The 13,844-nt window shown below is 43.5% G+C and overlaps 1 protein-coding gene across 8 annotated transcripts in view; it reads right to left on the reverse strand.

The window, feature by feature from the left end:
* ASTN2 (astrotactin 2) overlaps nt 1–13,844 on the reverse strand; it is an 831,863-nt gene that overhangs the window by 165,666 nt on the left and 652,353 nt on the right. For all 8 annotated transcript variants that reach the window (XM_058523878.1, XM_058523879.1, XM_058523877.1 and 5 more), the window contains one exon: nt 6,965–7,230. In XM_058523878.1, the coding sequence (XP_058379861.1) occupies nt 6,965–7,230 (266 nt within the window). The remainder of the gene's footprint in view (nt 1–6,964; nt 7,231–13,844) is intronic.

Here is a 13,844-nt window from a genome sequence, read left to right on the forward strand (position 1 = left end):
TGACCCCACAGGTCACTAGCCGTATGATCTTAGGTAAATCATTTACCTCTCTAAAGCCTCAGGGTTTTGTTTTCTAATTTGTGGAACGGACATAAATAGTGCATACTTCAAATGTGTCGGGGGATAGAGTGAGAGAACATACATTAACGCACATAAAGCTCTTTAAAAATGCCAAGCATACAGTTGGCAATCAATAATCATTGGATTTTATTCTTCTGGTCTATACATTTGACACATCGTATTTGACATAAATTTCTTTCCCGTTCTTTTCCAGTATACCTTAGTCTAGACCAAGGTTTGTCAAACTTTTTTTGTAAGGGACTAGAGAGTAAACATTGTTGGCTTTGTACATCCTACTGTCTTCTGTGGCTACTACTCAACCCTGCCGTTGTGGCAGGAAAGCAGTCATAGACGATATGTAAACAAATGAGTGTGGCTACGTTTCATAAACTTTATTTATAAAAACAGATGGCAGGCTGGAGTTCATCCATAGGTCATAGTTTTCCAACTCTGACCTAGCCTAGCTTTGGAATCTTACAAATCTGAATTCAAGCTTCTCTGAGCCTCAGTCTCTTCATCTATTAAATAGAAATAATAATAGTTCTTCCCTCATAAGGTGTTGGATGATTAAATGAGATAAAGCATGTAAAGCCCTTGGCACAGTTTTTGGAATATAATATACATGTGGTAGACAGTATTATCTTCATCATCAACAGACTTGCCTCAAGTGTTCCACTATCTGCCGATATCCACCTTCCCTGCCCCAAGAATCTTTTCCAGATTCTCCCTCCCCTCTCAGAGTTTCTTTCTCCCTCTTTTCTAACACTGTTGGAATGTCTCGTGTATTATTCTAAAATAAATCATGCATTAATGTAGCATATGCAAGTAATTATAGTTACTTATGTTGCTCTTCTGCCTCATCCACTAGACTGTGAGCTCCTTGAAGGCACAATCTATGTCTTATATCCCTCTGTATCATCTTTCCTAGCACAGTATCTGGCACACACTAAGCACCCAACGCAAGACGATGGTGGTGATGGTGCCACAGAGATGGCGACGGCAGTTATGATAATCTTAGTGGTCATGGTGGTGGTGGTAACAATGGCGGGGGGACTATCTTGGCTGTTAACTTCTTTTCAAAGAGCAGTCATTTGGAATTCTTTTCTCAGTTTGAGCCAAGAATTGTAAATAGAGCAAACAAGTCTTTCTGGCAGAGAGAGAGGAACTTCTGGAAGGTCAGACAACCACAACAAGACCAAAATTATACACAGCTCTTCCTAGAGCAGCATGAAAAGAAAAAAAAAGCTCACATTATTGGAAGTCAGGGGACCTGAGCACTGGAAAAGAATCATCCAGATCTATAGAGTATTTTACAGTCTTCAAAACACTAGAAAATGGTCTCTTAATTTTTCTACATGAGAGCCCTGTGGGGAAAGTCACCATTAACCATTTTACAGATGAGAAAACTGAGTCTCAGAGAGATGAAAGACATTTCTGAGGTCAGAAGCCATGCCTGACTACTTTGAATTCAGACTTGGCTGTGTGACCTTGAGCAAGATTCCTCATCTCTAGGTCTCTGCTTTACTATTTGTGAAATAAAGAGGTTGATCTGTAAAATGAACAAGATATGATTTTAATGTTCCTCTCTACTCACAAATGCTGTGTCATTGGGATAGAGTACAAGGTATATATATCTTTCTTTTCTAAGTATTAATTTAAGGAGTAACTGGTAATCTCTCTGGATAGGAAATAAATTGCAGGTCACAGGATGCCTTTTCCAGCCTCAAAATATTTCCCTTATTTTCAGGGTAGAAGTTAGAACTGATCCTATCACAGCACCTGAGGGAACGGTGGATAAATTTAGCCCATACTTCTCATTGCACAAATAAAGAAATAGAGTGCAAAACAGTAGAAGCCTTCATGTACAATGCCATGTAAGAATCAAGGACAGAACATAGTTCAGATTCCAGGTGTCCCAATTCTCTGGTTCTTCCAAAGAAAACTCCCAATCTCCAAATGGAGAGAGATAGATACTATAACGCCTACTTTAAAAATGAGTAAGAGTAAGGTCATCCAGACAGTCAGTGGCAGAGACGGGATTCAAATCCAGCTGCCTGGCTCTTCACCATGGCACTGTTCTGTCTCCCCCACTTGGAGCCTCCTCTTCTTTTTCACCCAAAGGCTAAATTAAAAGCCATATAAAGTCTTGTACATTAAGCACTAGCTATGCTCAGCCAAGCTCTGTGGCTTTGGGCTGTGAAAGGGTCATTTAACAGGCAGAGGGAAGAGATTTACGTATTAATCAAACTCTCCATCATAAAGACTTTTTTCCTGCTTTGCTTGTTCAAAACCACAGCGCAAAGTGTAATGAAGGGCTCTTTTCTAGTTGAGGCAGAAGGCATCATCCTTTCTCATGCATTCATGGCAATGGACCCAAGGAGAGCTCGACCACCAAAGGAGCTGGTGTCCACAGGTCCCCAAGGCTCTCCAGAGCACACCCTGGCCCTGGTCCAGAATCAGAGACCAGAACTGCCTCACAAATCTCAGGCAAGTCACACCTCTCTCTGAGACTCCTGATTGTGCTATACAATGGGACTCAGGGGCTGTCTCAGCACCTCAAATAACTCAAGGAGTCAGGGGTTCTCACATAGAAGAATGGTTCCATTCTACTTTGGAAGGTCTATAGGAGAAGGAAATCCTTTTACTCATGTTTAATTCCATCTATGGTATCCCTTACCTACAGAGTATGAGTTCCAGCAATGTCCATAAAAGTGAGGAAATGCTCCTACAACTCCTCCATTTGTGATCTGTCCTTTTGGGTTAACCAATGATCTCTCTCATATAAAATACAGATCCTATTCTAAAACATCATGTTTCTAGCACTTTGGGCATCTGCAAAGTTATCGAGTACTACCTAGAAGAGGAGGTGCCAAAGGAAGCATAAACAAAGGAAGGGACCAGTTTAGACTAACATTATTTTTATCATCATCATAGAAAACATTTGTCCATTACACGCTCTGTGCCTGGCACCATGCACAGGGGGCTATCTCATTTGACCCCCATAAGGACCACATATTACAGATGTGGAAACTTAGGTCTGGAGAGGTCATTCAGCATCACATAGTGAACGGGAGACTGAGGCAGGATTCCAACCCAACCTGAGTGGAGTACAGAGCCTACATGACCTGATTCCACTTAGACCAAGTCTGCAGGAAACTCAGAAAGAAACTCGCTCAGCTTCTCTGTTTTTTCAAGGAACACAAGGCCCAGAAAGGAAAAAGGACTCATCCTAGCCTTGCTATGACTCAGTGTCAGAGCCCAGGTCGAGGGCCTTTTGTGTTTCATCCATGTGGCCTCTGCCTCTGGCTGCAGAGAAAGGCCAAGAGATAGAGAAGCCATGGGAGAAAGAGTGATGGGGGTTTGGGGAAGAGGTAGAAAAACAAATGATGGACACAGTGAGAGTGGCTGCGTTATTACACCAGCCTCGCTCAGTGCCATATTCTCCTCCTCCAGGATCGTTTCCAGACCTACAGCGGGCCTGCCCTACCCACTCCTACCGCCGCCTGGCTCCCTTGGAAATGCCTAGCACACCACAGCCCTTGGGCTGCTATGCAACTTCAAAAAGGCCTGTCATTGGGGTTTGGGGAGAGGGAGAAGAAACTGGAGACTCGGAGGAAGCCAGCTCTAGTCAACCATCTCTAATGTTTCTGTGCAGGGACGACTAAAAGGAGAAGAACTTGGAGCTGAGAAGACAGCCCCCGTGCCTGTCTGTTTGCCCTAACTCCTCCATGGCTCCCCACCATCAGGAGCCAAACTCCTCACCACCATAGCCCCCTCAGCTCTGCCTGGTCTGGCCCTGCCGCCTCCCCCCAACATTGCCCGTGGAGCTGCCCCTCAGTCTCGGCCCCTGCCACAGTGGTTCTCACGCAGTTCCTCAGCGAAACGGGCCATACTTGCTCATTCTTCAGGCCTTTGCAGGAGCTGGGCCTTCAACCTGGAATGCTCTCAGGCTCCTCCCCCTCCCCCAAACCAGTCCTCCACATTCACTTTATGCACCGGGCCCCCAAGGACTCTGTTTCAGTGTCACTTCCTCAGGGAAGCCTTCCCTGACCCCACAGGGCCCTTGGTCAACCTGCTGGCCTGGACTTCTCTTGGTACTTTGCAGTTTGTCCTTACTGATTTGTGTGATTGTTTCATTAATATCTGTCTTGTCCACAGGTCTGTAAACTCCAAGAAAATGCAGACCATGTCCACTTGTCATATTCTTCACTTCTCAGGGCGTGACACAGTACTTGGCTTATAGTAGGTGCTCAAAAATACTTACCGAATTAATGAAAGACTGACTAGTGCTTCAAGAGCTCCAGATCTCCTGTAAGGAGAACAGCGACATCTAGTGACCGCTTTCACACTCTGGGGCTTCTCTGATAACACACCAGGAATTGGCCTCAGAAAGACCTCGCCAGATTTCCAAAGAAGTGACTATTTTGACAATGCTGAGGGAAGCTGGCATAGAACCCAGACATGGAGGAATCTGAATCCTAAGCAAAGAGGAGAGGAACCACCACTCTTCTTGCCACCACACATTGCCAACAACACATCACAAAAGTCCTGTGACTTAGCTAGTATCCTGCCACATTACAGATGAGGAGAGTGTGGCCCAGAAAGTCACTGGGGCAAGTTCACAGAGCAGTAAACGGCGATATTTATAGCCTCACTCACCAAGTCCTGAGAGCTCAGCCCTACACAGTCACCCATGGTGCTTTATTCACTCTCACCAATACAATACTGGTCAGAACACCCCTGGAATTCACTGGAAGCTTCAACAGCCTCCACACAGGTCTCCCTGCTTCCACTCTTACATAATTGACTCTCACCCTGAAGCCAGAGGTGTGGAGATATATTCATATTTGGCCTCTTTGCTGTTCATTTGGGGACCTCTGATGCACAGAATTGGATTATCTGTGATACTTGGTCCATGACTCAAACTCATCATTGCACAATGCATGGTTAGGCTTTATGTATTCATCCAGTTAGTGTTAGTTAGTTAGGTAGCTAGTTTTAATACTTTAATAAACTGCCACTAGTCCACTACCCAAAACACCTGCTAGGAACTTGATACATACATGTAACAAATGCTCCCTTATGCCATCACCCTGCCTCCCTTGACTCAAGATTACCATCATCCTGAATCCTATGTTCATCATTTCCTTGATTCCCTTTTTAGGTAGTTTATTGTATCTGTATGTATCCCTAAAAGGTAATGTATTTGGTGTGTGTATGTAACTGTTTTCACTTAAAATAGGGGAAAGGCTATCATGCTATATAAAATCTATCCTTGGGGCTTATTTTCTTTATTTAATACGATGTTCATTCATTTCATATTAAGTGTCACTATAATTCACTCATTGTGTCTGTTGTCAGGTAGTCCACTGTATGCATCTTCCGTTGTATGCTTATTTAACTGCTATTCCAGTGATGGTCTTCTGGGTTGTTTCCAGAGGCCTCCAGCCACAAAAATCTAATCCTATCAGCCTCCTGCTGAGCATCTCATTGCCCTCCAGATAGGCTCCAAACTCCATGGCCTAGCTTACAATATCCCATAAGATCAGGCTCCTTCTGAGCCCTCTGACCTCATTTCTGCTTTCCCTCCATCTCTTGGTCAGTCATGGGGAATTTCTTTCAGTCTTTGAATAGACCATGTTCTTTCCTACCTCGGGTCATCTACCTGACACTCTCTCCATCTCTTTCTCTCATCCCCTCTCTGTCCTCTATGAAGCCCTACCTGGCCACTTACCATCCTCCAGCATTTACTCAGTCCAACAGATGCTATGGGAAGGGCACACAATCCACAGCATCCTATTGGACTTGGTCAGGGGTCCACCAGATTGTCTTTTTTGGAGGCCCAAGGTTGTCTGGGAGTTGCTACAGAGGGAAGAGTGGGAATCAAGTAGAGATGCTTTATCCACCTTCCTCTTCCTAACTGAAGGAGTGGCATCACTATTCCTGGTTTTATAGATTGGGATTCCTAAAAGACTTTATTTGGAAAAAAAACGTTCCACGAACACATTTGCAAACCAGTGAACCAAATCATTTATATGGTCCCCTCAAGCCCTGACGTGCTGTAACTGAAAATGAGAGAGACAGAAAGAGGAAAAAGAGAAGATATAATTTCATAATCAAGCATGCAGGCTGTGGTGCAGACCAACTTTAAGCAAATCACTAAACACCTTTGAGATTTTGTCACCTGTAAAGTGGGCATGACATCAGGATGAACCATATGGAAGTGCCATTTTTATAAATAAAAAATGGTCAAATGCCAGCAATTTCATATGAATCAAACCAATATTCGTAAATAAATAATAGATCTGAAGGGGAGATTAAATGAGATTATCCAAGTATAGTCCTGAGAATGAGACTGTTAGGTTATTACCAAACCCCTATCTTCTCCAAGACAAACATATAGAATACATTTTCCTGTGTTCATTTGCAGACAAGTATACCCCAATGGCTGAGTTCTAGCCAATGGAAAAGGAGCTGAAATGATATTTGCCACTTTCAGGCTTGGCCCATTTAAACTTCTCACGTGTGATTCTCCATGTTCTTTCTTCTTCCACAGCAACTGTGGAAGCATCAGATTGATGGAGCACAAGATGGAACAGGCTGGGTCTCTGCAGCACTTCTCAGAGTAAAGCCACCCATCAATCAAAAACACTTATTTGGGACTCTGTACAAACAAGAATAACCTCTATTGTATTAAGCCATTGAGATTGAAGGATTCATTGGTTATAGCAGCTATACATGTACTTCAAACATGGTAAGGAATCAATAAATGCTAGTCATCACCATGATGATGATGATGATGATGACGACGATGACAATCCTGATAGACAAAGGGCCCACAAGGGCAGGAGGTAAGAGGGTTGGTACTTAGATTTGACTTAATGGCTGTCTCAGGAGAGCTTACCTCTTTGGTTCCATTGTCTTGGATGAGGGTGTAAAGTGGTACTACACGGTTGATTTCCAACAGCACTGGTGTGGGGCTCAGCTGCTCCTTGCCTGGTCTGCGGCAAAGGTGGCAGGTAGATGGACAGCGGCCTTTCTCCTCACAGCGGATCTCCACGCCTGAGATGAGCTGGTCATCTGACAGCATCTGGGCTGTCAGCAGACCTGAGAGGTAGGTGATGAAGGGCATGGACTTGAGTTCCTTCTTGCTGCCCAGCTCCGTGGTCTCTGGAGAGGGAGAGATAAATTCAGTAAGATTCAAAAGGTCGGACCCTTGAACCCATAAAGAGTTCGATGTGCTAAGGAGGTGGTATCCATTGGAAAAGAAAAAAGATGATAGATAGAGTGGTTTGTTCACGATGCCTTGGGAAGAGCACTGGCTTGAGGGTTCAGAGACCAGAATGGTCTCTTGTTTTACTATTTACGTTAAATAGCCCCTTGTTTTCCCTAGGCCTCACTTTCTCCATATTTAACATTGTAGGTTGGACTAGAGGATTCTCTAAGGATCTTGCAAGATGTAAATATCAAGGATATTTTTCCCAACAAGAAATTCCTTTCCGTCTACTGTCAATTTACACAAATTCTAACTTTATTTTAAAAACTTGCTCCAATCCTGTATTTTCCATAACGTTCCATGTAATGGGGGAAACACAAGCTTCAGAGTCAAGTCAATATCAGTTTAAATCTCGATTCTGCTTGATAATAGCTATGCAACCATGAGAAAGTCTCAATGTCCAAGAGACTGTAGTGATTAATTCTGTAAAATGGGGTTAATAATACCAACTGAAAGTTATGAGTGGTAAATGAGATAGAAGGAAGTGAATCTGTCTGGAAAAGACACTATTTCCCCTTTCTTTCCATATTCATCTGTTGCCTTATTCAAACTTCATTTCCTGCCTTTTTTTTCATGTGCACACTGAGATCTGATTTACACAGGCTCCATTCCCTGCTATCTCTCTTGATCCATACAATAAGCAATTCCTACTTCTCCGCCTTTGCTCACTTGTCCTACTTTTCCCCTCTGCCTCTCCAAATCTTTACCACCCACCAATGCTCCATTCCAATGTGACCCTCTTCAGGAAGTCTTTCCTCTTTGCCTCAGCCCTTCTTCTCTGGATAAGTATTTCTGCCTATAAGACCTTATCTTGTTAAGCTCACTTTCTTATCCCACTTTCTGCTGACCTCTCCAATCATATCATCAGCTCTTGGAGACCAAGGGCCATGTGTCCCACTCCTGTTCCTTCCAACCTTCAGTGCCTAGCATGGTGCTAGGGATGTACTTGAGACTTAATCAAAGAGGTAGATTATAGAAATCTGAGTGGCTAGAATGACATCCACGATCTAGTCTAGAGGCTCCAAAATTCTTCAGAGGAATTCTAGGGATCCCAAAAGCATCTCAGCAGCTACATGCAGAAGGCAAGATGGAAAATGAGCAGGCAGGACTCTAAACCCACATCTCAGCTTCCAATAGAACAGTTCTACTTGTATCTCTCTCATAGACTGCCCTTCTACTTAAGATTTCATAAGAAGAAAGGGCTCTTTGGCTATATCAAAAGCTTGAAGAGCCAAAGCGATTTGCACAACTCAAAGGGTTGCATTTACATCAGACTATGTAAATGGTGTCCTCAAAGTTGTGCAATGCACAAGTGGCAAAACAGGGTGGCCCTGTACTAAGGGGCAAAGCTTGGTCCAGATAGCAGCTTCTTCCAAGCCTGGTGAAGTCAAGGCAAGCTCCTGCCTTGGTGGAAACAGGGTCCCTGGGCACCGAGGCCTCGGAGAAAAACGAGGTTACCTCCTGTTCTTGCTCTCGGCTTGCAGTGACATGCAGCTGATCTGGAAATGGGCTTGCCAATTAGAAATACAAATAAATGCAGCCTTCATTCATTACTCTCTGGGCCCTAGGGCCTGGGATCTGGGCTCCACCTTTTCTGTCTGGCTGTCAGCAAATGCTTATAAGCATCAGATCAAAGGCTCCGGGGGAGGAAGACAAGGCGAATTCCAGCTAACCAGTCCTTCAGAGGGATTACAGAAGGGTAGTTACTAAGATAAACAAAACAAAGCTGTGAAGAGGGCATCTCAGCAGCTGGGGAGACTGGGACAGTCTTGTACACAGACACGTTGAAAGACAAAGATGATGATGACCTTTGGAAGTGTATGCTAGAGGGACAGTTTTGGAGAAGGGTGACTTCAAACTTGGGAGAGATAACCATTCAGGCGGGAAGGTCAGGGGAGTCAGAGCTGTGAGGACATTAGGGAGCAGTTAGCCCACACTCTGTAAATTATGGTCCATAGGTCAAATCTGGCCCTCTGCCTTTTTTTTTGTAAATAAAGTTTTTTGGAACATAGCCACCCTCATCCATTTATGTAAAGTTATGGCTATAATGGCAGAATTGAGCAGTTGCAACAAAAGCTCCATGGCCCACAAAGCCTAAAATATTTACCATCTGATCCTTTATAGAAAAAGTTTAGAAACCTCTGCTCTAGCCTTAGGTTACAGATGGGGAAACTGAATCTCATAAAGAGGGTCCACCTATAGCCACACAAAAATGTGTGAAAAAAAGAAGAAACTTTGGAATCAATTAGACCATCAATATACTTGGATTGTGACTCTCCAAGGAAAAAAAATAGAGTGAGGCATCTTTTCTCCATAGAATATCTTTCAAAAACTATTGAAAAAGCATACCTTTGAAAACTACAACCCTCCCACTTTAAACAAGGGGAAATTGTGTCCCAAAGAAGGAAAATGACTTTCCAAGGTCACATGATGAGTTAGTAATCCTTTCAGCAGATGACCCCAGTCTTTTGTTAACCGATTCATCACTTAAAGTACTGTTTTTTTCTCATATTTTAAAATGCAAATGGCCTGCCCCTTCTAGCACCTTGCCATATGCACATAATTTAATTGGGAAAGACTGTAATGTGGTGCTGGGAGTAAAAATTCCCTTGATCAAACAGTCATAGCCATCAGGTTAAAGATATAACTATCCATTTAACAACAAAACAAGCTATACATCTTTGCTAGTCTGCTTTTCCCAGTAAATCTTTTTTGCAATCTATCAGTCCAACAAGTAGGGTTAAAAGACCATAGGCCAGGCTGAAAATGGCCCTGCAGTAGCAGCATAGAATTGACAGTTGAACTTAAGGGCTGGTTTTGCTAAAGGAGGGCACTTGGGTATCATCTGGCCCAATCCCTTCACTTAACAAGTGAGGAACCTGAGACCTAAATAGAGAAAGGGATTTACCTCTAAGTCCCATGCACATTTATTAACAATGATCCTTTTCGTAAAGATTGTGTCATGTCTAAGTTATGATCCAGATGAGAGTTACAACAGGGAAGACCATTAGCCATTCCATTAATTATTCCTCTGTAGACATTATGATTGTGAAAGCTAATTGCTTCTGATCCAACATCGCTGTGCAGCTAAAGTCATCTTTTCAAAAGGCAACTCTTCCTTGGCACTTCACTGCTCTTAGGATAAAGACCAAAATACTTAACATGGCACATAGGTAATATGGGATCTAGACAATCTGTCTGCCTCTCCAGTCTGATCTCGTATGCTGTTCCTCCTAATTCTCTTACTTTCAGCTCCACTGGCCTTTAAGTTCCTTGCACACACCCTGTGCCTTTCTCTCAGTCTTGGCACATGCTCTTCTCTCTGCACTCCCTATCCCACCCCTAGCCCCTGCCTCCTCCTGGCTAACTAACATTCATCCTTCAGATCTCAGTTCAAATGCCAGTTCCTCAGAAAAGCCTTCCTTGAACTCCATTCCCACGTCACCAACTTATATTAGGGTTTCATATTAAGGATCCTTATAGCATCCTGTTCTATGTATCACCTGTGAATGTCTCTAGACTATAGGTTCCATGAGAGCAAAGTATTCATTTTTCTGATTCCCATATCCACTTTACATAGCACCTGGAACACAGCAGGCTTTCAATAATATTTTCAATAAATATTTGTTGAATAAATATTAATATGCTATGATCACTGTGCTATCTTATCAAAGCACTGATGAGTCTAAGAGCCAAGATTTATGAATTTCAAGACTGACAATTAATTGATGGCTTGTAATCAAGTGACAGCCTCTTCCCAAAGTAAAATTAGCTCTCTCGGTGGAAAGGTTAACGGATGAATAGCTGATCAATGTGCCAGTTCTGACCTCCTCTAGGTTTTCACACAGGCCCTTGCCATTGAGGGGATGGGAGAGTTCAGTTAAAACAGGCTGTCTTTAACAGGCCAAGGATAAAGAGCATTTTTGAAGAGACTTATCCTCTGTTCACATTTCCCATCTCTCTGAACAATGTTTCCAAAATAGGATCATGTCTGGTTTCAAGCCCAATTCAGTTCCAATGACACTACAACCCATTCATTTGAGAACCTGCCAAATGAACTCTCTTTTTTCTCCTCCCAAATTCCTGCTGGGTATTATTTTGTTGCCACCAAAAAAAAAAAAAAAAAAAAAGGCTCCGTTGAAGTGACAACTCCTTGTTGGGAGGGCAGCCAGGGCTTTTCGGCAGGAGGTGATGGCACCGTTTGCCCTCATCCAGAAAACAAAACAAAAGCATCAGACTAAGGGCTTCTGGGAGAGCCAAAGCTGCGCGAATGTTTGTTCAATATTCAGCCACAGCACAGGGCGCTGCCTCCGAGTCAGACGGGCTTGCTTTGGCAATAGACTTGCACTTGAAGCATTTAAAGGCTCCACAGGGACCAGAGGGGCTCAAATTAGAAACGTCAAGGGTTGGGAAGAGAGGGTGAGACTTTTATATCATAAAGAATAGCCTTTAATACAGCAATGGCCTCCCAGGAATTGCTGAAATGGGATCATTTCTAAGGCGGAGTTACTGTCTCCCGTTGAGAGAAAGCAATTGCTCTGAGGCCTGACTCAAGGACCCACACAAATATCCTTAACAAAGGGAAGGTAGCCAGCCGAAATGCCATCGGCCAGGACTGCACTTCTGTGTTGTGCAATCTGGACTTCTCAGCCTAACCAGTCAAAACCCAGCATCGTCAGCGTGCCCTTCCTAAATAACAGGACCAACCTAAACGAGTTCTTGTGAGGATTAAATAAGGTGCCTGGCAAAGCTTCAGCACTCAGTCAACATTAGTTGTTATTGTTGTTGCTGTGGTTGTTATTAATTATTGTGGCTGTTGTTGTAACAGGATGTTAAAATCGAAATTTCTGTTGAGACACCAAGACAGAACAGAAGTGAAATCCCAAAGCCAGGCGCCTATAGGCAGAATTTACAAAGGAAATGAATCCTAACTAGTTTCATAACTCTAGAAGTCTCAGCCGGAACAAGGGAATAAAACAAGGTCAGAGAGTAGACAGGAAGGATTTAGGAAAAATTTGCTTTGGAGAGAGTTATTACCTAATGTTTAACGTCCCCAGCACCCCAGGTGGGACACGTGGAGCACGCTACCTTCTAATCCTGAGTTTTGTGAGCAGGGGCCTCAAGAGTGCCTCTTGGAGAACATGCTATGTGTTCTTGGCAACCGGGAAGATAGGGACTGGGGTCTGACTCCTCCTGCACAAGCTCTAGTGGACTGTGGCAGCAGAACAGAAGGGGCTGCACAGGGATTAGCCCAAAATCCCAGAGGTTGGCAGTGTGAAAAATGCTTGAGTATCTCTCCTGGACCGGACGTGGGTCACATAAGAGAAAGAGCCGGCCTGGAACTGTCTTGAGTCCTCCTCTAGAGGAATTACAACAGAAGTTGAGGGGTCCCCCACAATGAGAGTCTCTATGAGGTGAGCAGCCGGAGAAACAGAAGAGTGGGGGGGATCAGCAGCAGCCAGCCAAAGAGAAACCGCATCCTCCCAGGTCTTGGGAGAAGCCACTAGCAACAAGGACTGTGGAAAAGCCCCTGAAAAAGCCCACAAGAGAAAGGGGGGCTTTAAGAACCCGTCAGGACCAGAGAATGCACAGCCAGGTACCAGGGTACCAGGGCAAGTACGGCCTTCCTAATCCTTACCTCTCCTCCCTCCTTCTGCTTTGACGGCAGAGGGAAAGGAAGAAGTGCCAAAGTAGAGAAACAGAAAGCAGGCCAAGCTGGCCCACCTCCTAATGCCCCCACCAGGGAGGGCAAGAAGGTTTGATGGGCCAAATTTAAAGATTTGATTAAAATCTTGGACTGGACATCCTAACTCCTGATTTGAAACTGTGTTAGCAGCTTAAAATGTCTATAGCACTGTCTGTTCCATAAAAGTGATGATGGATTTGATGTGGCCTGCTAAGATTTTCATCTAGGAGCAGAGGAAGATTATCCCCAGTGAGTGCATTAAAAAGAGTATGGGAACCAACTCACATATATACTTTTGAACATACATATATTCATAAACTATATTTTGATTATTCTCAATTGGTACTATCAACTAAACCATTTACATCATCATCATTATACTGCTTATCACATTTTCAACTTTAGTTAACATGCCAGTTAAATTAATATCTGTCTCCCCGACTAAACTATGAGCTCCATATGAGCAAGGACTATGGCCAGTTTCAATGACCAATTGTATCCCCAGCACAGAGTTCACTGTCTGATGCAGTGTAGACTGTTTGCAGGTAAATATCTAAACAAATGAATAGATGAATGTGTGATCTAATCCCTTTTTCCTTTAATCTCTTCTATTCGTGTAATGCTTATCAGATTTCAAACCCACTATCTCAATTTATCACCATAGATCCAAAGGCAGATGGTCTTAACCTTACTTTATTTGCCTAAGGCCACACAGCAAACAACTAGTCTAGCTTTTTGTATCTGGTTCTACTGCTCCTTCCATTGTGCATATTTCCTCTCTGAAAATTTTTCAGCACTAATTCTCACTCCTGCATGAGTCAT

This window comes from Diceros bicornis, chromosome 28, assembly GCF_020826845.1.
Source record: "Diceros bicornis minor isolate mBicDic1 chromosome 28, mDicBic1.mat.cur, whole genome shotgun sequence".
Lineage (NCBI taxonomy): Eukaryota > Metazoa > Chordata > Mammalia > Perissodactyla > Rhinocerotidae > Diceros > Diceros bicornis.